This window comes from Pocillopora damicornis, chromosome 14 (genome assembly GCF_964200805.1).
Source record: "Pocillopora damicornis chromosome 14, jaPocDami1.2, whole genome shotgun sequence".
Lineage (NCBI taxonomy): Eukaryota > Metazoa > Cnidaria > Anthozoa > Scleractinia > Pocilloporidae > Pocillopora > Pocillopora damicornis.
Window position 1 is genome coordinate 16101206 of NC_142683.1, and position 24321 is coordinate 16125526.

A 24321-nucleotide genomic window follows, 5' to 3' on the forward strand; every position below is an offset into this window, starting at 1 on the left:
AAAAATGTAATTCTTATTACCTTAAGCTTCGAACATATCAAATGCAAATTTAGTGTTTACTTCATGGAGGATAAAGATATATACAGCCAAGGAAAATAAAGTTAATCACGTAAGAAATTTTTAAACTGCCTTTGTTCTTTTGCAGATTTCGTGCTTTTTTCAAACTAAAAACATTCAACAATTACTGAAACAGCAAAGCTTTTCTTTTTTACGTAATTCTGTTGATGGTGTAAATACACATAAAAAAGGTTCGCCATTTAAAGAGTAACGTTAAATAAGGCTGGAGGACAAGAACCTTGGATGTTTTTAACACCAATCTTTCTTCATGTCACGAATCCTAAGGAACAAAAGAAAGCAGTAAAAAGGGATGCGCAAATGTGAAAAGATGTAAAAATTTGTGTAAGGAAAAAGGTGAAAAAGGCGCAAAAGTATGAACACGTCCGTTGGCGTTCAAAACCCGTATGACAATATGGAGAACGATAGACAGTGGCAGAGATACAATCAAAGAGACAACGGGCATTTGTTGAGTGGGTGGGGGCTTGAAGCATGGAATGTTAGTAACTGTCAGCTGCACACATTATCAACTTGGTGCGCGCGGGTCAAAACAAGCATTGAAGTCCGCCGGGCATAGGACCTGTTCTCTCTGCGTCTCACGTGAATCCTAACAATATGGAGACAGACAATGAAAATTAACGCGGTTTTTGTATTTTATACACTGGATATTTCTCTTATACAAAGAAGTTAAGAAATAAGTACCATAGGAACTGCATTAAATTGTCAAAGGCATTAGGTAAAAACCGCACTAAAAAGAGACACTGAAATGAACCCATTTACTCCCAAGACTTTTTATAATTTAAATTCTCCTCACAGAATTAATACACCGAAAAACATGGTGTCAATAAGAATTTGAGAAAATCCAAACTGGAGGATAATTTTTTGATAGAAACGTAATGTAACAACAAATTCTCGGAATGAAGGAACAAAGAAACACATTCTTATTTCATGGGAGAATTTTTCTTCAGAACTTGGGAGTGGATGAGTTAATTAAACTAAGGTAAATGAACAATTATCTTCAACTGTATTTAAAAATAGTATCAAACACTTTACACGAACTACACTGACATTGTACAAAGCACGCTAGGTTAAAACTGTCCCAGCTCGTTTTTAAAATTCTACGTTACATCATATCCAACCATGTGCGAGGTTATTTATTACATTTTATACCAGCACATACCAATGGTAGTTAAAAAAATCTGCAAAATTAAGATTGATTTTAAAAAACTTTCTTCTAAAACAGCTGTGTATATCTTAAACGTTTGTGCACAAAACGGGTTCTAATTAAAAAGCGTACTCTGAGTACCTAAGTATAAATTCTTAAATCTAAGAAAGACATTATCAGGCATCTTCAAATTCCACTAAGGTAAATTTAGAGCAATAACAGCGAATTTTCAAAAATTGAAAATTTTATGCTGAAGCCCTGAACCTTTCCAACAACGGATTAGATTTACATCTATTCATGAACCTTTTCACCAAAATAATTCCCATTGAGGACTACATGGCTCGTTTTAATTACTTCTCTAGTTTACGGGAGTAAATATTTTACTACTACAAACAACTAATTCCATTTCAGATGCATTGACAGTTACAGCTATGGAAACTTCAGTTACAGTGAAATCTGTTTCGCTATTTCCTTGTTTAGATTATAAGGAAAATTTTTAACCTCTCTGTCGTGGTTCTTAAAAACAAACAGATTAGTATCCGATAAAACAGACTAAAATTGACCAAACTTAGTTGATTAAGAACAGGGTTGTAGCCAGCTTTTTTACTTGTTATAGACCTGTCCCCTAAGAAATTTCAATTTTTGTTTCAAAATTTGAAAGAGTCATATTATTGCAGGGCGAAAGAAAAAAAAGGTAGGCCGGGCCTACGGGACTAGAAGCTGGCTACACCCCTAAAAGAAGGTCTAATGTCAAAAATATAGTCAGTAAATTCAATAACATTATCTCTGATGTTTACTTCTTGAAATTAAGCTTAGAATGGCAATCTTGGCACTGATAGAATTGGATTGCATTAAGATGGATTGAAAAGAAATAATAAAGATAATCTCAACTTGTAACAAAGGAATTAATGATGAAGGAAAATCATCCAAGTTTAATTAACATATGGCTGCAAAAATTGCAAATCAAATTTTTCAAATTAAAATTTCGCCAACTTTTGTAACTTATCAAAGGCTGAGAATATAAGCGTAAATAAAACCCTGTGGACAAGCTCCTGGTGATGCATATGAAAAAACGTTTAAATTGTTTCCCATACAACTAATTGTAATAAAGGAATGGAGCCGAGCGTCAGTTTGGCGAAAACGGAAACCTCGTAATCGCCTTCAACTACTGCAGGTATTCGTAACAGAAGCCTTGTTACATTTCGTTCTCTTCGCAAGCATTTATATTTGTAAAGGTAAGAAAAAAAAGGGCAACTCCACTGATCAAAATATAATAAAATAGACTGTTTTATTTCTTCACCAAAGTAAAGTTACACATCTCAAGTTCCATTTAACAAAAAAGTAAAATGTAATGAAAAATAACGAAAAATTGCCAAACTAGAAAAAATTTAAACCTTCTACGTTTCTGCGCCGTTTTTTCATTCTTTTTAAGATTTAAAAAAAAAGACAATTTTTGATTTCTGTGATTTTAAATTCAAATTTTCTATTTCCTTTGCCATTGAGGCTCCCATCGCCTGCCTGCATTTTGACGTCAACATCCAGGACATCGGCCATGCGCTATGTAGAAAAAGAACCAGTCGCCGAGTTTGTACTGGCATATTTTGCTCACCAAAATTGTTGAGTTATGGTCACTCTAAACTCCAAACAGTCGGTAAGTTCTATCTTATTTCGTGCTTATCGTAATTTCGCTCGCTAGAGGTGTAATTTCTCTTCGTAGAAAACTTGCCCTATTGCCTAACTGAATGTTTACTCGGCTTGATTACTGGAACATTTGTGGACTTTCATTGGAATACCTGTAAATAGATGGTTGAGTTTTCGCTTTCGAGTCTTATGTTTATGTGGTTCTGCGAACTGCGTAATAGTCATAAGATCAAGAGTGACGTCATCTCCAATCAGCAAAAAGGGCGCCCAGTACTTGATTTCGTGGAACTCATCTGATTCTCTGAGGCTTTCCATGGCCAGGTTCAGTGACTTGCTTGTAGGTTTACCTTCTGCAAGGTGTTGATAAAAGCATTTCATGAACTGGAGAGTAGCCTCGTCATCAATCGCCCACAAGGACACCACAACAGACCGAGCACCAGCCCCCATAAAAGCGCGCGCAATGCCAACCACACCTTCGGCCTTGATCTCGCCCCGACCACTGTGGCAGCAACTGAGCACAACAAGTTTGGCGCGAAGTTGAACATTCAACACATCTCGAATCGTTAAAATGTAATCCCCCTTCTCCGTAGGCACAGTAGATATTCGGTCTAGGTCAGGTGTAAGAGCAATTTCGCCAGTTTCCGCACATCCGTGTGCCGCAAAGTGAACTAAGGAAACGGAACTGAGTCTTTTCAACACCTCACGTTTCGTGGCTTGTCTGCCAGTGATTGGCGTGATATTCAGAATTTTTCCGATCATTTCTACTTCTTCTTTAGCACACGGAAGCTGCTCGAGGACTTTCTCTCCCTTGCTGTTAGTAACCTCGGATACCCACGGATCTCCTACAAGTAACGCATCACTGCTTTTGTGATAATCATCTGGGCAATCGGCAATGAGTCTAAGACTTGCTAACGATGGAGCGACTCGGATTGTGAACGATTCACACAGGTATTTAGAATTACCATCCTTCAATGCAGCGTAAGGAGCGATCCACAGGGGTCCATCAGGAATAATGAGTAGCTCATCCCCTTCAATCAAGTCAGCCACCGGCTTAATAACAATATTATACAAACTGCTCAAGCATCCGTCTTGTTGGATGTGAGGTTGAGGGTTGGCTTCTTTGGTTTTCTCATCCACTTTTGAACGGCCCTCCCTCAAAGCATCTAAAGATCGATTCTCGCATCTCACATTAGAACAAACACCAAGTTGTGTATAGACACCGAGCATGAACGACTCAAAGGACTGGCTAGATCCACTATTCTCTGAAACAAAACCTTTGAGTTTACTTTGTCTTAACTGAACTTGCTTTCCTCCGGACACAACCCAGAGATTGACGTGAGCTTTGTCCACTGCCTGAAAGACAGTGTTTGATGGAACGTTTTTTAAAACTGTGAAATCTTCATCTTCTCCCTTGTGGTGACTTGTTCCACCACAAAAACTGGATTCCATGAGGTCGGTCAGAGCTTGAGCTCGTCCTTTCTCAGCAGCAAATAAGGCTTCATCTACATTACCTTGTTCTACGAGAACTCTCCACAAACCCGTATACGCCATTTGATGCTGATTTCGAAAATTAACTTTCCACTCATCTTTAGATTTTAGAAGTTCTCTCAAGGAATTGAATAAGTTTATGCTAGCTTGGTAATGTTCAACGGCTTTTGGCAGTCCACCTTGCAACTCAAAAACGGATCCTAGTGAGTAGTAGGCAATTGCCTCCAAGCATTTGTCTCCTCCTTCTTTAGCTATTTTAAGACGTAGGTTGTGGTACTCAATTGCTTTTTTGAAATCACCCAGACTAATATAAGCATTGCCAAGATTGCCATTAGCGGTACCCTCCCCATGCTTGTCTCCTACTTCTTTAGCTATTTTAAGATGTAGGTTGTGGTACTCTATGGCTTTTTTGAAATCACCCAGACAGTCATAAGCATTGCCAAGCCTGCCATAAGCGTTACCTTCCCCATGCTTGTCTCCTACTTCTTTAGCTATTTTAAGATGTAGATTGATGTGCTCTATGGCATTTTTTAAATCACCCAGACTAAAATAAGCATTGCCAAGATTACCATAAGCGTTACCCTCCCCATGCTTGTCTCCTATTTCTTTAACTGTTTTAAGAGCTAGGTTGTGGTACTCTATGGCTTTTTTGAAATCACCCAGACGGTGATAAGCATTGCCAAGATTGCCATTAGCGGTACCCTCCCCATGCTTGTCTCCTACTTCTTTAGCTATTTTAAGATGTAGGTTGTGGTACTCTATGGCGTTTTTGAAATCACCCAGACTAATATAAGCATTGCCAAGATTACCATAATCGTTACCCTCCCCATGCTTGTCTCCTACTTCCTTAACTGTTTTAAGAGCTAGGTTGTGGTACTCTATGGCTTTTTTGAAATCACCCAGACGGTGATAAGCATTGCCAAGATTGCCATAAGTACGACCCTCCCCATGCTTGTCTCCTACTTCTTTAGCTATTTTAAGATGTAGGTTGAGGTACTCTATGGCTTTTTTGAAATCACCCAGACTTTGATAATCATAGCCAAGATTACCATAAGCGTTACCCTCCCCATGCTTGTCTCCTACTTCTTTAGCTATTTTAAGATGTAGGTTGTGGTACTCTATGGCTTTTTTGAAATCACCCAGACTGCTATAAGCATTGCCAAGATTGCCATTAGCGTTACCCTCCCCATGCTTGTCTCCTACTTCTTTAGCTATTTTAAGATGTAGGTTGTGGTACTCTATGGCTGTTTTGAAATCACCCAGACTCTGATAAGCATTGCCAAGATTGCCATAAGCACCACCCTCCCCATGCTTGTCTCCTACTTCTTTAGCTATTTTAAGATGTAGGTTGTGGTACTCTGTGGCTTTTTTGAAATCACCCAGACTCTGATAAGCATTGCCAAGATTGCCATAAGCGTTACCCTCCCCATGCTTGTCTCCTACTTCTTTAGCTATTTTAAGATGTAGGTTGTGGTACTCTATGGCGTTTTTGAAATCACCCAGACTAATATAAGCATTGCCAAGATTGCCATAAGCACCACCCTCCCCATGCTTGTCTCCTACTTCTGTAGCTATTTTAAGATGTAGGTTGCGGTACTCTATGGCTTTTTTGAAATCACCCAGACTGTCATAAGCATTGGCAAGATTGCCATAACCGTTAACCTCCCCATGCTTGTCTCCTACTTCTTTAGCTATTTTAAGATGTAGGTTGTGGTACTCTATGGCTTTTTTGAAATCACCCAGACGGTCATAAGCATTGCCAAGATTGCCATAAGCGTTACCCTCCCCATGCTTGTCTCCTACTTCTTTAGCTATTTTAAGATGTAGGTTGTGGTACTCTATGGCGTTTTTGAAATCACCCAGACTGCCATAAGCATTGCCAAGATTGCCATAAGCGTTACCCTCCCCATGCTTGTCTCCTACTTCTTTAGCTATTTTAAGATGTAGGTTGTGGTACTCTATGGCGTTTTCGAAATCACCCAGACTAATATAAGCATTGCCAAGATTGCCATAAGCACCACCCTCCCCATGCTTGTCTCCTACTTCTTTAGCTATTTTAAGATCTAGGTTGTGGTACTCTATGGCGTTTTTGAAATCACCCAGACTAAAATAAGCATTGCCAAGATTGCCATAAGCGTTACCCTCCCCATGCTTGTCTCCTACGTCTTTAGCTATTTTAAGATGTAGGTTGTGGTACTCTATGGCTTTTTTGAAATCACTCAGACGGCAATAAGCATTGCCAAGATTGCCATAAGCAACACCCTCCCCATGCTTGTCTCCTACTTCTTTAGCTATTTTAAGATGTAGGTTGTGGTACTCTATGGCGTTTTTGAAATCACCCAGACTAATATAAGCATTGCCAAGATTGCCATAAGCACCACCCTCCCCATGCTTGTCTCCTACTTCTTTAGCTATTTTTAGATGTAGGTTTTGGTACTCTATGGCTTTTTTGAAATCACCTAGACGGTCATAAGCATTGCCAAGATTGCCATAAGCGTTACCCTCCCCATGCTTGTCTCCTACTTCTTTAGCTATTTTAAGATGTAGGTTGTGGTACTCTATGGCTTTTTTGAAATCACCCAGACGGTGATAAGCATTGCCAAGATTGCCATAAGCGTTACCCTCCCCATGCTTGTCTCCTACTTCTTTAGCTTTTTTAAGATATAGGTTGAGGTACTTTATGGCTTTTTCCCCCCGATTATAGAGATCTATGACTTTCTTGACATCACCTGAACTTGCACCACCATGGTCATGACTAATAGGATCTTTTTCCTCCATGGATTTATCTCCCACTTCACTGACAGACTGAAGTCTTAATGACAACAAGATCCTATTGTTTTTTTCAATCTTTTTTATGTTAAGGGTTAAAAATGTGGAAAAAATAAAGAAATATTATTTTTCTGATCGTATTGATTTATGATAGTCCATTTTAACATTTGCGTGCTTGGTTCCCAAGCCTTTGAACAGGAGTGTGGCTAAGGGTGACCTTGTTATAATAAAAACATTGCTGCTATTTAAAGCAAACTACTTTGTTATTATCGTTTCTAGACACTGGTCTCTATCACAACAAGGTCATCTTCAGCTTTACTCCAAATCAAAGGCTTGGCAACTAAGTACACAACTATAAAATGGCCCATTAGGAGGGCTTGCATGAAAGATAGATGGTTTAGTAACATTCAGCCTTAAAGTCAGTTATGAAGTAAATTTACATTTCAAAAAATCTTTTTTCAGTGTGCAGCCTCAAAATTTAACGCGAAATATCTAAATTTAATCCCTAGTTTCCAAAAACTGAGCAGCACTTGCTCAATTTTTAAATTAATATAGCTTTAACAGCAGACGAATGTTTTACAGGAGTGGAAGAAATGAGTCTACAACACCAATACGTGTCTTTAAAGTTTTTATTTGTCCATAGGAAAGCAGGACGAAAGTTTCCGAGTCTCTAAGTAGTGGAAAAAGGTCGAAGGCAAGAAAATCTGCATAAGATATCTAAACATTACCGAGCTTTTTGTTCTGGCTTGTTTTAGAGAGATCATCTACCCACGTACCATGTATAAACTGGATGAATATTAGTCTTTTAACCCTTTAACTCCCATAACTCCCATGAGTGACCAAGAGAGAACTTTTCCTTACAATAGCAATACAATATCAATCAGATGAGTGTTAAGAGTAAAAAAATATCAATTTGGGGATAATTAGTTGATCCAGTGCTGAATTCTTTGAACTAACATTACAAAAATCGTACGGTTAACAGTAAGGATAATTGCAAACTTGGTCTCTGAATTAAAGGGTTATCTAAACTAATGTACCAGTTATTGGCATGGATAGTATAACTAATTCAAATTAGCTAAAATGAGTAATATCTTTAATAAGTCATGAGGTAATAACTTTTCCTACGTTTCTTAATAAGACACACTTAAAGTATGTGAGCTGACAAGTTCCCATCATAATTAATACCCTTCTTTGTATTTTCTCCCTTGAAACATCAAATTATGGAAACTATTTCCATTATACCCACGGTTAAAAATGAAAGATTCCTTCAAAGGATACAACTAGTCCCTTATCACACCAACTGATTGCTTCTTCAAATCTCTTCAATTCAACACAAGCAGTGGCTCCTGTAGGCAACAACACAAAGAAGCATACTATTACTGTAGCTCAATTCTGAGAAAAGAAGCTGAAACCATTGAAATCATTACAGACCAGAAGAAAAAAAAAGACAAAACAAAACAAAACAAAAAAACTAAACGGAAAAGAATAAACAGGCCCTATTAGGTTTCAGTTAGATTTATTTAGCTTTACAGACAATTAAAACTTCCAAGAACATTTAAATTGGGATCAACAACTCCCACAAAAACACTAAGAGTTAGTTAAGTCCTGATGCTTCTTTTTAAAACAGCCAGATAGTGACTTAAGAGCGTGTCCACGAGAACACCAGCAGTCGTGCTACGTGCCATCCCACCGATTTTAGTGAAACTTTGCCAATTTAAAGGGTCTACCCCAAAACTAAAAAAAACAGACTGGTTTCTGTTTTAGTTTTTCCGGAGGGAGATAGACCACCCCCCCCGGTTTTTCTTGGTTTTCACCAAGGAAATCGCTTCAAATAGGTAAAATGTATGAAGCTCTCACTGCGATGGTATTCAACCGATTACTTTGAGTAATTGCACACATATTTTTACATCCTTAGTTAATGGCCGCCGCGAGTATCAGTCAGTTTGATCGACGGCTTGTCAATCAACAGAGGCAAATATACTACTGTGTTTTTAGACTTTTCGATTCATCCAAATATTTGACAACTTTGAGGTCAAATATCTCCCGTTGCCAGAAAGCTACAACACTAATCTTAATTACCCTTTATAACCCATTATTTCATCTCTGAAAATCATCAAAAAAATTTGGGCACTACCGTATTTTTGTCTTGGATGCCTTTTAAAATCTGCGACTGTTACAAGTTTCTCTCAACTACACATGTCACGCTCTTCTTGCTCTAGGCGATCACTTGACAAAATAAACCTACATTTTTTTGCTCTTTATACAAGATGATTGATCAAGAAAGGTAAAAAATATGAAAAACTTTCGAGATTTTTTGTAGGAATGTAAAGTTTTACGTTTAGAGAGATGCAATGGCAAAATCGTAACGTTTCTTTCTTCAGTCGTTTATTACTTTGAAAATTTGCTTGAGGTGAACTCTATGAAATTGTGGTCAAATGTTTTAAAAACTTTGTCTACCCTTGATTTGCACGCAGAAAAAAAAAGGCAAATTCCGAACGGTATTTCAAAACATTTTATTCATTAGTCAATTTATGAACTGTTTTATAGCAGCCCGAGGAAAAAGAAAAATTGAAACAACCGGCGTATCGGTCAAATGAATTCCAATTTTTTCAACAAGGAGTTGGGAAGTTCATTTTTCCTAGTAAATGTAAGTGGGGGTCATTTTTTGTGACAGCCGATCAAAGATAGACATCTCTGAAACGTCTCTGAAACTCTTTTTAAAAAGAGTTTACACTTCCGGTAATATTTTCCTCCTTCTCGTAACAGCGCAACAGACATTGTTAAGAGAGGATGTCAGTAATTTTCGAGAATACGGCGACAGAAGCAAAAATTCAACTTTTTTTTATTTGCTCCAAAAGACTCTTTTGGTGAATCGTTTTCAAAAATAATATTCAAAAGTTCCAGCGAGTTTTTATTTTGGAAAAAAATACGAAAGTTCGAAGTCGGCCAAAACGTACCTAATTTGCATAATTTCTATTGGGCTTTTAGTGCATTTTCACAATGCTCATACAAGACAACGAAAAATTATCTTGGATTCATTTTTTCATAAGTTGTTTTTCATCCCTTGGAGTAGCTTTGCAACTATATTTCATCTCCAAATAAACTTTCTTTCGTTTGTAACCACCCGCATAAAGTACACTATATTTTCTATTCCGTTTGTACGCTGAATTTTGCTATATTTCAGACGACCATAGCATCAAGGGTATACGAATGTACATAAAATAAAAGAGCTCTTTTCAACGAGAAATTCTTCGTGTTTATCATGTTAAAATATTATTTTTGGCCCGTGAAAAGCAAGCGCTAGACTAAAATATATAGCGTGCATTTTCACGGAGTTAGGCCATTTTTCTTGCTGTACTCCTACTGCAAATCGCACGCTATTGGGACAAAACTCGACGTTTTTGGTCTCTACTTCAGTTTTGATTCATCTAAATATATCAATTTTAACTTAAAAAGTAACTTACTTTCATTGTTGAGTGAACAAACCACCGTTTTAGGTAAAATTTTAGAGATAATTTTTCTCGAATGCTAAATATACAAATCGCTGTTTACAAAGATACCAGCTCTGTTGACGTGTTTTTAGCTGAAAAATCGATGGGAAAATCGTAGCGTTTCTTTCGTCTGTCGTTTGTTACTTCAAAGATTTGCTAAAATCAGGATATAGGGCACTTGTAAAAAACCAAAACATTCATTAGTCTACAATTAGATTGTGTATTATCATTATCGCACAGTTCACAATAAGGAAACTGTAACAGGAGAGGAGATTTAAAATTCACATGTCGCCTGCTTGTTGACGTACAAGTTCCCGAGTGTAACAATTTCGGCTTTTCCAGAACGCGGATGACGGGAAACTCTGCCCCCTTATTTTATAGGAAATATCAATAGCCCCATAAAATTCATTAACTGCGCCATGTTTCCGGAAAATAAGACTGGAGAATGGTTTTTCCACTTTCCACCATCAAGAAATTCCACGTAGAAATAGTATTTGTAGCCTAACTGCGTGACCTTTCATGAGAAGTAAAAATTGTTTTTTTTTCTTTATCTTATTATAATTTCCTTTATCTTATTTTTCTTTATCTTATTTGCCTGTTTTTTGACTGCAAATATAATCTGCATTTGCTATTATTTTCGCTGATTGTCATGGCCATTCCTGCGTGCACGTGCGAACAAGTTCATATACAGCACTCTTTCGAGTTTCTTTGCGTGGTGCCGGGCATAAGTGTGTAGGTCTAGCTCAAAAGATATCTGCGCACTGCAACACGAGTTTCTATTTTTTTTCCTTTTTCTTTATTTGTGTTTTTATTCTTCTCCTTGCAATATCACACATGTATGTTTTTTTTATTCCCTCAGCGCGTTCCCTCAGATTCGGAAGTAGGCTATGAAAAGTCAATATTGACCAGAACTGAAACCTTTTCTATCACAATTTGTTTCAAAGAACCCCTGTTATTTATAACTTTACTTCTCAAGAGAATATGTTTTTATTTGCCATTTACTTCCATTAGTACATGAAACTAGGTCCTGATAAGTTTTTTGTTTCGTGACTCCCAAAAGCTGTGTTTGCGACAACATCAGTTGAGAAATCAAAAGCAATTACACCCGAGAAATTCGCTTGTAGCCCTCTACGCGCAGAAGGCAAATCCAAGTAATGAAGCTTTTTAAGACCTCTGTAAACTAGACACATTACGTGACGTCGAGGGGTCAAATATTTACTCTAAATCTGTGACCTTCAAACAGATTACGTACTCGTACATGTAACGTCCGAAAAATGTCACGCATGTATAACACGGTAAGCGCGCCTGGCGAATTATATCCACTGGCTTCAATAAAGAGACAACTTATTTACTATTTGTATATGAGAAAGCTTATTTACCCTACTTGTAAAACTCCTTGATGAAGTCTACTATTGTTAGACGAAATGCGTGGGAGATAAATACAAGTTTTTACTTCCTCAGTTCGTGCAGTGATGCTCAATAGTTTGTTTTAAAAACGCTTCTAATGTGAAGTCACGTCGACCTCGACAGAAAAATTAAGCTCACCCTGTCATAATCAATGGTTTGATACCGTAAGTACCAATTTAGGTACATCATTGGGCTTTGATCACAATAATGAAAAAAAACGTGCGTTTCCCCACGCTCGCCACATTTATTCTTTGGAAAATTATTTTACTGGAGGGCGATGTCACTTTGCTTGGTGTGTCTTGACTCTGGCCGAAGAAAATTATCGAGGTGAACCCCATGAAATTCTTGTCAAATGTTTTATAAACTTTGTCTACCCTTGATTTGCACGCAAAAAAGGTAAATTCCGAACGATGCTTCAAAATAATTTATTCACTGGTCAATTTATGATCTGTTTTATAACAGCCCGAGGAAAAAGCAAAATTGTTTGTAAGGAGTTTGTAAGTTCATTTTTCCCAGTAAATTTAAGAGAGGGTCAATTTTTTGTGACAGCCAAAGAGACATCTCTGAAAAGTCTCTGAAACTCTTAAAGAATTTACGCTGCCGGTAATGTTTTCCTCCCTCTCGCAACAGCGCAACAGACATTGTTAATCCTATGTAATGTAGGTGTATCAGTTACATTACGTCTTCATAGTGATGCCGTATAAGAAATCGAGTGTCCAAAAAGGTCTCAATTCTTGCGCTGGCCAGGGACGGCAACAGCTCACACCTCTAAACTCGTGGGTGTACAGCATAAAAAAAACATTTGAAAGACGTCAATGTACCCTAAATATGCGTTTCTTCCGAGAAGAAGCTTATTCTAGCGCGCATTGGCTTATTTGGAGATTACGAAGGCCGCGATTTCACGATATGCCTCAAATATCGTGCACAACTTGGTATGAGATTCAGACCTTCGGGTTTGTAAATGCCAGTATCCTCGTCATAAAAATCGGAGTCGTAAAGTTGAGAGAGAGGTGAATCTGAAGATGGCAGAAGAAATCAAAGCTGGTGGCGAGTCTTCCTGGTGGTAAGGTGACTGTAAACCTAATAGAACGCGTACTGTAACTGCTATCTTAGAGTCAGCAATGAATAAGGAAGAAGGGCAAGAAGAGCGCTTTTCTGAACATCAGTTTTCCTAACTAATGATTTGCGACTGAAATGAACTTTATATCATATGATTGCTAGAGATTCCCAGGTACTGCAGAGACGCTCACATAAATAGAGGTGGGCGATCCTCCCTCTGACTTTAAAACTGCGACAAGTTTATAGCGCAGACCAACTGGCACAGTTTGGAGCACCTCAGGGTCTCACTAGGCTCATCAAATTAGAAACCTTCAGCAAACTAATCGTAGAAGTGAGTGGTTATCAGCAACGTGCACAGATCCCTGAACGCGGGTCATGGCGAGAACTATATTCAATCCCTACCCCAAAACTAAAAAAGACAAACTGGTTTCTGTCTTGGTTTTTTTCCGGGGGATATAGACCACCCCTCCGGTTTTTCTTGATCCTTAGTTAATGTCCACCTTAAGTATCAGTCAATTTGATTGACGTCTTGTCAATCAACAGAGGCAAATAAACGACTTAAGTTTTAGACTTTTCGATTCATCCAAATATTTGACAACTTTGAAAAGTGAGATGCAAAGATCTTTATTATTTTTTTTAGCTTAATAGCAGCTGTACCCTCTCCTGCAGTCTACGTCTAAATTTTGCCTTCTGCCTTGTTAGAAGCGGTTGCCTTACTAGTTTCCTTCCCTGTCCAGCTCATGTCAAGGAGATAATTCTTTGCTTTCTGAGAAAAGGTGGCTGGTTTTTGTGTTTTCCAAAGAGCCCATGCAAAGTCCATTTGGCTAGTTAGGGATGTTTCGTTAGAAGTTTTCCTGAGGTCCGACCTTGAATGTAGCCACCCCCTTTAAAATGGCAAGCCGGTCTTCGTCCATTTTCTCCTGATCTTATCATAGGCGGATTTTTTTGTCAGCTCTTTTTGTTTGCCTTTGTTAGGATGCTTTTGGATGGCAGCCAATGACTGAAACGTCTTGATAAATCCTTCCTCTTAGCAAGAATATCTCGCTTTCTTGTTCTGTATAAAGTTTCATTGAAATTGGTGAGATGGAATGTAGCACGACTGCCCGGTGCTACATGCCATTTTTCTCGGATTTCTTTGACAATTTTTACCAACAGAATTCCAACCTACAGTTGATTTGAAAATGTATCTAAAGAGGTGGACTACACAAACATACTATTTTAATCACAGTGACAGTGGTAGAATTCTATAAAAGCAACCGAGCAAAACACCGAATGTACACACAAGGTTCACGCACAATTAAGCGAATATTTTCATGCGACAACTACATGTTTCGAATATTTTATGTGTGCGATGATTTTATTTAAATCACGCTCACGTAATTACAACCACATTTCTAGTTACATGTAATTTACTTCAAAGTTATGCCAGTGGGATAGATTGTAAATTGAAGAACAGTATATGCGACAGGCTAATTTCAGCTACAAACACGTCGACAGAGCTGGTATCTTTGTAAACAGCGATTTGTTTATTTAGCATTCGAGAAAAATCAACTCTAAAATTTTACCTAAAACGGTGGTTTGTTCACTCAACAATAAAGGTAGGTTATTTTTTAAGTTAAAATTGATATATTTAGATGAATCAAAACTGAAGTAGAGACCAAACACGTCGAGTTTTGTCCCAATAGTGTGCGATTTGCAGTAGGAGTACGGCAAGAAAAATGGCCTAACTCCGTGAAAATGCACGCTGTATATTTTGGTCTGGCGCGCTCGCTTTTCACGGGCCAAAAATAATATTTTTACATGCTAAACACGAAGAATTTCTCGTTGAAAAGAGCTCTTTTATTTTATATACATTTATATACCCTTGATGTTATGGTCGTCTGAAATATAGCAAAATTCAGCGTACAAACGGAATAGAAAAGATAGTGTACTTTACGCGGGTGGTTACAAACGAAAGAAAGTCCAGTTGGAGATGAAATATAGTTACAAAGCTACTCCAAGGGATGAAAAACAACTTACGAAAAAATGAATCCAAGATACATTTTCGTTGTCTTGTGCGAGCGTTGTGAAAATACACTGAAAGCCTAATAGAAATTATGCAAATTAGATACGTTTTGGCCGATTTCAAACTTTCGAATATTTTTCAAAATTAAAACTCGCTGGAACTTTTGAATATTATTTTTGAAAACGATTCACTAAAAGGGCCTTTTGGAGCAAATAAAAAAAAGTTGAATTTTTGCTTCTGCCGCCGGATTCTCGAAAATTACTGACAACCTCTCTTAATCCTATGTAGCGTAGGTGTATCAGTTGTATTACGTCTTCATAGTGATGTCATATAAGAAATCGAGTGTCTAAAAGGCCCTCAATTTAATCTAACACTCGAATTGATAAAGTCAAGATGGTGCAGTTGTCTTGTTCATTTGCAACTAACTGTAGAACCAAATGTTATTTTTCTCGCGCTGGCCAGGGACGGAAACAGCTCACACCTCTAAATTCGTGGGTATATCGTGCACAACTTGGTGCGAGATTTAGACCTTCGGGTTCGTAAATGCCAGTATCCTCCTCATAAAAATCGGAGACATAAAGTGAGAGAGAGATGAATCTGCAGATGGCAGAAGAAATCAAAGCTGGTGGCGAGTCTTCCTGGTGGTGGCAAGGTGACTGTAAACCTAAATAGAACGCGTACTGTAGCCGCTATCTTAGAGCCGGTAATGAATAAGGAAGAAGGGCAAGAAGAGCGCTTATCTGAACATCAGTTTTCCTACCTGGTGATTTGTGACTGAGATGAACTTTATATCATATGATTGCTAGAGATACGCAGGTACTGTAGAGGCGCTCACATAGATAGAGGTGGGCGATCCTCCCTCTGACTTAAGAACTGCGACAAGTTTATAGCACAGACCAACTGGCACAGTTTGAAGCACCTCAGGGTCTCACTAGGCTCGTCACATTAGAAACCTTCAGCAAACTAATCGTAGAAGCGGGTGGTTATCAGCAACGTGCACAGATTTCTGAACGCGGGTCATCGCGAGAACTATACCTAATCCGTCATAGACGGAACAAGAAAGCGAGATATTCTTGCTAAAAGAAGGATGTATCAAGACGTTTCAGTCATTGGCTGCCATCCAAATGTACCCTGACAAAGACAAACACAGTGAGGCCGACAAAAAAATTCCGCCTAGGATAAAATCAAGAGGAAATAGACTAAGACCGGCATGCCATTCTATAGGGGATGGCTACGTTCAAGGTCGGACCTCAGGTAAAAATTCTGACGAACAATCTCTAACTAGCCAAGAGGACTTTGGATGGGCTCTTTGGAAAACACAAAAAACAGCCACCTTTTCTCAGAAAGCAGAGAATTATCTCCTAGACGTGTGCTGGACAAGGGAGGAAACTAGTAAGGCAACAGCCTGTAATGTGATTTCCCAAATATCGAGTTTAAGGGACGACACCAGCCAGAAATGTTGCCTAAGACTGACCGGTTGATACATCAGCAAATCGCTCGATACTTTAGCCGGTTATCTGCCGTAACAAAAATTGACTCATTGATGAGGTCCCCCTCTGTAAATATGAATGGGGACGGAGAGGCCGCTGCCAATGATTTACCTTCAGAATTCGAAAGTGACCGAACAAGGCAGAAGATAAGGAGGGACCTTGCAAAATTTAGACGAAGACTGCAGGAGAGGGTACAGCTGCTATTAAGCTAAAAAAAAAAAAAAGACTTTTGCATCTCAATTTTTTTTTTTCATATTTATTGCCTTTGCTTACGAAAACAACTGACTGTCTTGGGATTTCATCAAGGGAAATTTGCAGGAAGGCTACTCGTCAAATTACTGCTGGCTCATTCCTATTTGAAAATTTTACAAGTCACGCAATTAAACTCCGGCGACACTCGATCTAGAGAGATGTAGATTTATATGTAGTAATAGAATGCTTGAAAAAAATATGCAGATATTTTACGATTGAAGCAGGTAAATAATCATAGTGAGCTGCAAATTATTTTGAAATTGTTATCTAGCAGATAGCACGAACAACGCGCTTGAATAATTCCTACGGAGAGTCTTCGGGTCACACAACAGATGTTAGCTTAGCGGAGTTCTGCATGGAAATGTTCGATGGCGGTAAGTGACAACGACAACACTATTTGAATTTTATTTTCGGGATAGAAGCACAGTTTTTAGTCCGAAAGAACTATTGATATTTGCTCACGAGCGAGAGCGCAGAATTTCTCGTCTTCAAAAGCCGAATTTGTAGCACACTGGAACATGTAGTAATATCAGCCAACACGCAGCATGTGACTTTAAAATCTCCTAAAATGAGCAATGATGATGATAAACCATCAAATTATAGACTAATGAATGTTTTGCGCCGTACAAAAGCCATATCTGATGTTTTTAGCAAATCTTCAAAGTAATAAACGACTGAAGAAAGAAACGCTACGATTTTCCCATTGATTTTTACATGTATCTCGAAAGTTTTTCTCGAAAGTTTTTCACATTCTTCACCTTTCTTGATCAATCATCTTGTATAAAGAGCAAAAAAATGTAGGTTTATTTTGTCAAGTGACCGCCTAGAGGAAGAATTGCGTGACAGGTGTAGTTGGGAGATACTTGTCACAGTCGCAGATTTTAAAAGGCATCCAAGACAAAAATACGGTAGTGCCCAAATTTTTTTGATGATTTTCAGAGATGAAATAATGGGTTATAAAGGGTAATTAAGATTAGTGTTGTAGCTTTCTGGCAACGGGAGATATTTGACCTCAAAGTTGTCAAATATTTGGATGAATCGAAAAGTCTAAAAACACAGTCGTATATTTGCCTCTGTTGATTGACAAGCCGTCTATCAAACTGACTGATACTTGCAGCAGACATTAACTAAGGATGTAAAAATATGTGTGCAAATCCTCAAAGTAATTGGTTCAATACCATCGCAGTGAGAGCTTCATACATTTTACCTATTTGAAGCGATTTCCTTAGTGAAAACTAAGAAAAACCAGGGGGGTGGTCTATCTCCCCCCAGAAAAAAACCAAAACAGAAACCAGTTTGTCTTTTTGAGTTTTGGGGTAGACCCTTTAAACTGGCAAAGTTTCTTTGACATCGGTGAGATGGCATGTAGCACGACTGCCCGGTGCTCTCGTGGACATGCTCTTAACATATCTGACACCTGTGACTCATTGAACTTAAGGAACTAAAATATCCATGCTGAAATTTTGCTTTGCATTCCGCATTGAGTTGTTCATCCAGCTCAAAATAATATTCTCATCATGATTAATGCAAAGTAATGGCGTAGCAGTCAAGAACTGGATTCAAATGTACATGAGGGTGGTCTCGACCTCTTAATTAAAGTCAATTGAGACAAGATTGAACTCCATTTAACCTTAGAGTGTTGAGTTCTTTTTTTATTATTATTATTATTATTATTATTATTATAGTACAGCTAACATATCTAACCTCTCACAATTGCCTTAATGAAAGTTGGATTTAACCCAATGGCTGCTTCTGCATCCCTTAGTGAATCCTGGTGATTTCCTGTTATTGAAATAAATATCTCTGATTAGCCATACATGTTGCAAACCAACTACCATTACTATAATTTTGGGAAAAACTTGTGATGCTCGTTGATATCTGGGGTAAGAGGATACTTCTTTGTATATTTGAGAGGCCAAGATAAGATGTAAATTTTTCCGGGCATGCTTTCAAAATTATCACCTTTTTCAGAAAACTACTACTGACAACTCAATAGCTTCAAAATAGAAAAAAAATGCATGTTAAAGCTCTCATCATCTTACCAAGTTTAAAATGTGCAATAGCCCTGTTGTTGTGCAGTTTGGCCTTCAGTTCTTTGTCATTGCAGTTCATTTTAATTCCTTTGGTGTAAAAATGAATCGCATTGATGAAATCTCCTTTCTTGAAGGCCTCATTACCCTCATTCCTATAAACATCAGCTGTGGCTGCAAAGAAAAAATAATTTGTGTCAAAGTCTGTGGTTGTAGTTAATAATTACCTGTGGTTGTAGTTAATTAGTGCATAAGCAGAGCTGCCAAGATCTGGAGATTTAAAATCTGAAGATTTTTCCTTTAGTGCCAGCTGCCACTTTTGCACCTGCCTGTCTTGACCCATCCCCTGAAAAGCTTGGAGGATGTGTGCAGTCCCCCTTCCCCCCTTGTTATATGATGATCAAATAAAGTCTTTACTTATTATAACTTTGTGTACTTGCTTTGAACTTTGAGAAAAGAAAATAACAAATATGTCATAGATCCTCTCAGTCAATGAACAACATATTGTAATCATAGAAGAGAGTCATGACTGGCCAAATATCCTTTAAAGTGGTCATGCAGTGTATAAATATCCTTCTCCACATCTGCTTACATTCTTGAAACTGGTGGAAAAGAAAATGTTTTAACAATGACTGAAGCCAAAGTTGAACCAAGCTCACCTCGTAAAGTGTCCTCATCAAAATCTGGAGCATTTTCTTCATCAGGTAAGTCTTCATTTTCAGATGGAACCTTAATTGGACTTCTTTCTTTAGCCATAGCAACTGTGAGGGGATGCTTCTTACAAAAAGTTGCTGTTTTAAGTCATCCTGGCCTGAAAAAAAGATGGTTGCAAATGGTAAAAAATTAGCTCAACATTAATTACCCAATTGTAAACTAAATATTTTTTCCCTTCTGAGAATGGGAGGGATACATAGACACAAAATCACAAGCAATCAATATTAATAGCATATTTAAAGCAGTAAAAGAACAAAAGATACATACATACATATATATATATATATATATATATATATATATATATATATACTGAAGAAAACAAGCATTAATATGTAAATGAACATTAATTCACTTCTCATTACAATAACTTTCAAGATTTACGAAAGACATTCCCAATTGACTGAAATAAATTGAGCAAAAATCAACATCTGTGTGTTTCAAGTTTATATAATTTGTAACAGTAGCAAATTAAATCATTTAAACTAAAGAGGTGATGGGTAGTTAGGTCACATCTGGATTTGAAAAGTAGGCCATCCAGGACCTGAGCTTTAATTAATCCTGGCTTCCTCACATGAAGCAACTGGGAGTATTACTACCCAACCCTGGACAGGATGCAAGTCCATTCCCCCATTATTCCCCCCCTCCACCCCCTAGCATTTTATCAGGTTTCCCTGACTAATTTTTGCTACCCATTTATACTCCTGGGTGGAGACAAACACTGTAAGAATAAAGTGTTTTGCACAAGAACATAACTCATTGACTGAAACCCAGACCTCTTGACCCCGAGTCCAGCACAGGCCAGGCTAGGCTACAAATGCAGACCTGAAAGTGAAATGTGATCATCGCAGTAAATTTTCCAATTTAAGCAATTGGAAAGAAGAAGCCTGAAAAAAATCAGGGCTTCAACGGGATTCGAACCCGTGACCTCCGCGATACCGGTGCGATGCTCTACCAACTGAGCTATGAAGCCACACATTGGGAGCGAGGTCAATTTATTGAGTTCATATCTTCCCGTGCAGTGAAATGATGTGGAGTTTATATGAAATAATTCATATTTGTACTGCAGTTGTAGATGAAAGTGAAATGTGATCATCGCAGTAAATTTTCCAATTTAAGCAATTGGAAAGAAGAAGCCTGAAAAAAATCAGGGCTTCAACGTTGAAGCCCTGATTTTTTTTTTTTTTTTTTTCAGGCTTCTTCTTTCCAATTGCTTAAATTGGAAAATTTACTGCGATGATCACATTTCACTTTCATCTACAACCGCAGTACAAATATGAATTATTTCATATAAACTCCACATCATTTCACTGCACGGGAAGATATGAACTCAATAAATTGACCTCGCTCCCAATGTGTGGCTTCATAGCTCAGTTGGTAGAGCATCGCACCGGTATCGCGGAGGTCACGGGTTCGAATCCCGTTGAAGCCCTGATTTTTTTCAGGCTTCTTCTTTCCAATTGCTTAAATTGGAAAATTTACTGCGATGATCACATTTCACTTTCATCTACAACCGCAGTACAAATATGAATTATTTCATATAAACTCCAAATGCAGACCTCTTGACCATGAGTCAACTTCACTAATCATAAGACCACCATGTTTCCACAAGAGGGGAGAGTTTATGCTGAATCCTTTCTCATAGGAAACAAATTTTACAACACCAAAGAAAAATTCTCTCATCTGATTTTTAAATAGGGATTACCGGTCAAAACTTATAAAAGATATATTTCTTTAATTCAATTTCCTACAGTTGAGCTGACACCCATATTCATATTGGTGAGACTGTTAGTTCAACTGTTACACTTATTGCTGGAAAAACAGTGAAATATTTACAGTACATTTATGCATGCTGATGTATGTTGAAATGGATTTCAATTTGGTACAGGTGAAGACATTTGTGGTTTACTAGTATATGTACATTTCACTGATTGTTTTTGTATTCATTCCGTGTTTACATTGTTTTGTGCTCAAAATTGATTTGTCTTTGATGCTAACTTTAATTCTCCTAATAATCAAGATGGCTTGTTTTTAAAATATCAAATAATCCTTGCTAGCTGTCTTCATGTACAAATGAATTCAATAAAGAGTAACAAGGAAATCAATTGTACTGGAATTCAAAATAGCCAGAGATACATGTACAGTGTAAATTACTTTTACAAAAGCCATTTCTAACTTCTAACTACCCAGCTAAGCACCAGAGCTTTACTAGCGAATATAGGCCCAAGATTGCAGCAGTAAAGAAATGGCATGCTGCCAATATTCCCCAGTACAGCTCAAGAAAGCAAGGTAATTGTTGTGCACTAATGTCACTTTGGCTAAACTATAGTTTGCTTTGAATTTACATGTTTTGTGGTTGTCTGTATGGTGCAAGGATGCTGTGTATGGCAAAATCCTGACCAAGTAAGGACCAATCAGAACTTTTTATTTACTTCAAGCCTTGCCATGTGATAACATAAATTATCACCAGACACATAGTTGGATGCGTGCAGCCACATGCAGAACTTAACTAGTTTAAATGTGGTCATTGATTGATCATATATTGATTAGAAGATGACAAAAGGTAAAACTTTTCTCAGATACCATTCAATCATTATCAGTTGATGAATTGGATTCCTAAAACTGGAATTCGGTTAATTGAAAGGACGCTTCCATTAAATCACCAGCTGACATTTGAAGAAAAATCAACTTGTCTCAATATTTAACAAGGAAATCAGTATAACAGTACAGTTTGGAAGGACAATCTTAAAGCAGTCTATCAAAAAGAAAAAATTACTTTCAAAATATAAAATAATGAACATAAACACATGAAATACGCTGGAAATGTTTATCGCTTTTTGATTAAATGCATCTCAAATACGGGAGCAATTTAAGTTAACACATAATCCAGACATGAAAGCTAGCACAAAACACTTTCCGATGTGCATGTTCCACATGCATATGACACACAAACGAAACTGAAAGTGTTACGATCATCAGCGCTTGCACTAAATCGAATTGATAATTTGGAGATTTCTTGTAACTCTCCCAAATTAATTATTTTTTAGAGGTAAATGCCGGGTATTGGCTGAGAATTTTTGGGAATTCGACAGTTGTAACATATTCGTGTAAGCTCAGCTCAATTAGCTTACAAGTAACACTAAGCGTCATGCAATACAATTAATGCACGCCAGAATCAAATAAAAGCTAGCAATCCTCGTCAGTTAACAGCAGGAACGTCTTTCATTGCCGGAAATCAGAGAAAATTAGGACAGATTAAGAGCATTTGAAGGAGAAATTTTGACTGAGAAACGCGAAATAAAAGTATTTACCTTACATTCAAAAATCTGAAACAACCATGCGTTCTTACCTCTGTCGCGGAAATGGAAGGCACGTTTGACTGTTTTACGACCTTGCTTCCTCAATCCACCATAGAAATGTTTCACAAAAAGTCACTAAGACTGAGAAAGTACGAAGAGAGAGTCGAAACCTTTGCTAGAAAACGAAGAATCTCAGTTGCGCGTTGTGAAAACGAAAGGGGGAGTCCCCTGGCCCATAACTCTGTGCAAGCTTGAAACCGAAAGTGCGTGACTTTTGTCACGAAGCACCTCCATTCCTACGAGTTCTCACGCGGTCTGCCGATATCGTGTCACGCACTCGTTCAAAATAAATAAATTCTAAAGCAGGTATTTATTTTACGAAACTCTTTTAAAGTCATAATTGCCATTATTTTTCACACGTTTATATCGTGAACAATGTCGCAAGAGCTCTTGTTGACAGGTTGACTGTGAAATTCGCGGGAGAAATCGCGCAGGACACTGATGGTTATGATCTATTCAAGCTCTGTGAGGACCTCTTCTTGACTGAGAATGAGAGGACGAGTATGTTCAGAGAAGGTATTCAGTCTGATGATCTTTCGAAGATCAGCTGCTGTGCGGAAAATCGGAAGAAATAAGGAGATGTAAAGGAGAATAAGCTTATTAATGTCTATCAGGACAAATGGAGCATTCCATTGGATCGTGAGATTCTAAGGGAAAGTACGTTTTTTATGCGGGGGTGGGACGGGGCTTCGGAGGGGAGGGTCATCAGTCAATTTTTTACAAATTGGGGAGGCTCAAACCTGTTTTATTCGCAACGGGGGGGGGTCACAGTTTTTCTTGGCAAGGAAAAAATTTATCCATGTCGCTTAGTTGACTCTTATTTGTTAACAAACACGCGAAGTGTATAGAAACCTTAAACTTGTATATACAAGTAAAGCTTCCAGTCAAGAAGTGTATAGAAACCTTAAACTTGTATATACAAGTAAAGCTACCAGTCAAGAAGTGTATAGAAACCTTAAACTTGTATATACAAGTAAAGCTACCAGTCAAGAAGTGTATAGAAACCTTAAACTTGTATATACAAGTAAAGCTACCTGTCAAGAAGTGTATAGAAAGCTAAAACTTGTATATACAAGTAAAGCTTCCAGTCAAGAAGTGTATAGAAACCTTAAACTTGTATATACAAGTAAAGCTTCCAGTCAAGAAGTGTATAGAAACCTTAAACTTGTATATACAAGTAAAGCTTCCAGTCAAGAAGTGTATAGAAACCTTAAACTTGTATATACAAGTAAAGCTTCCAGTCAAGAAGTGTATAGAAACCTTAAACTTGTATATACAAGTAAAGCTACCAGTCAAGAAGTGTATAGAAACCTTAAACTTGTATATACAAGTAAAGCTACCAGTCAAGAAGTGCATAGAAAGCTTAAACTTGTATATACAAGTAAAGCTACCAGTCA

At 37.7% G+C, this 24321-nt stretch overlaps 2 protein-coding genes across 4 annotated transcripts in view; one reads left to right on the forward strand and one right to left on the reverse strand.

The window, feature by feature from the left end:
• The window catches only part of LOC149034710 (supervillin-like), a 122275-nt gene that overhangs the window by 70660 nt on the left and 27294 nt on the right, over positions 1-24321 (forward strand). The window lies entirely within an intron of this gene.
• Positions 684-23108, reverse strand: LOC149034719 (uncharacterized). Its single transcript, XM_089194465.1, has 6 exons — positions 22915-23108; positions 19511-19662; positions 18864-19025; positions 18526-18603; positions 8396-8463; positions 684-7195 (listed from the first exon to the last, which is right to left on the reverse strand). Exons 2-6 carry the CDS (start codon positions 19605-19607, stop codon positions 2966-2968), a joined length of 4635 nt encoding a protein of 1544 aa, XP_089050591.1. The 5' UTR covers positions 19608-19662; positions 22915-23108; the 3' UTR covers positions 684-2965.

What these genes read in the sequence shown, in the direction of transcription:
- LOC149034719 (XM_089194465.1), bottom strand. Translation starts at nt 19,607, where the DNA reads ATGGCTAAAGAAAGAAGTCCAATTAAGGTTCCATCTGAAAATGAAGAC. An exon ending in TGATGAGGACACTTTACGAG is followed by an intron (nt 19,026 to 19,510) that starts GTGAGCTTGGTT and finishes TTTTCTTTGCAG; the next exon opens with CCACAGCTGATGTTTATAGG. An exon ending in GGTGTGATAAGGGACTAGTT is followed by an intron (nt 7,196 to 8,395) that starts GTATCCTTTGAA and finishes AACATAAAAAAG; the next exon opens with ATTGAAAAAAACAATAGGAT.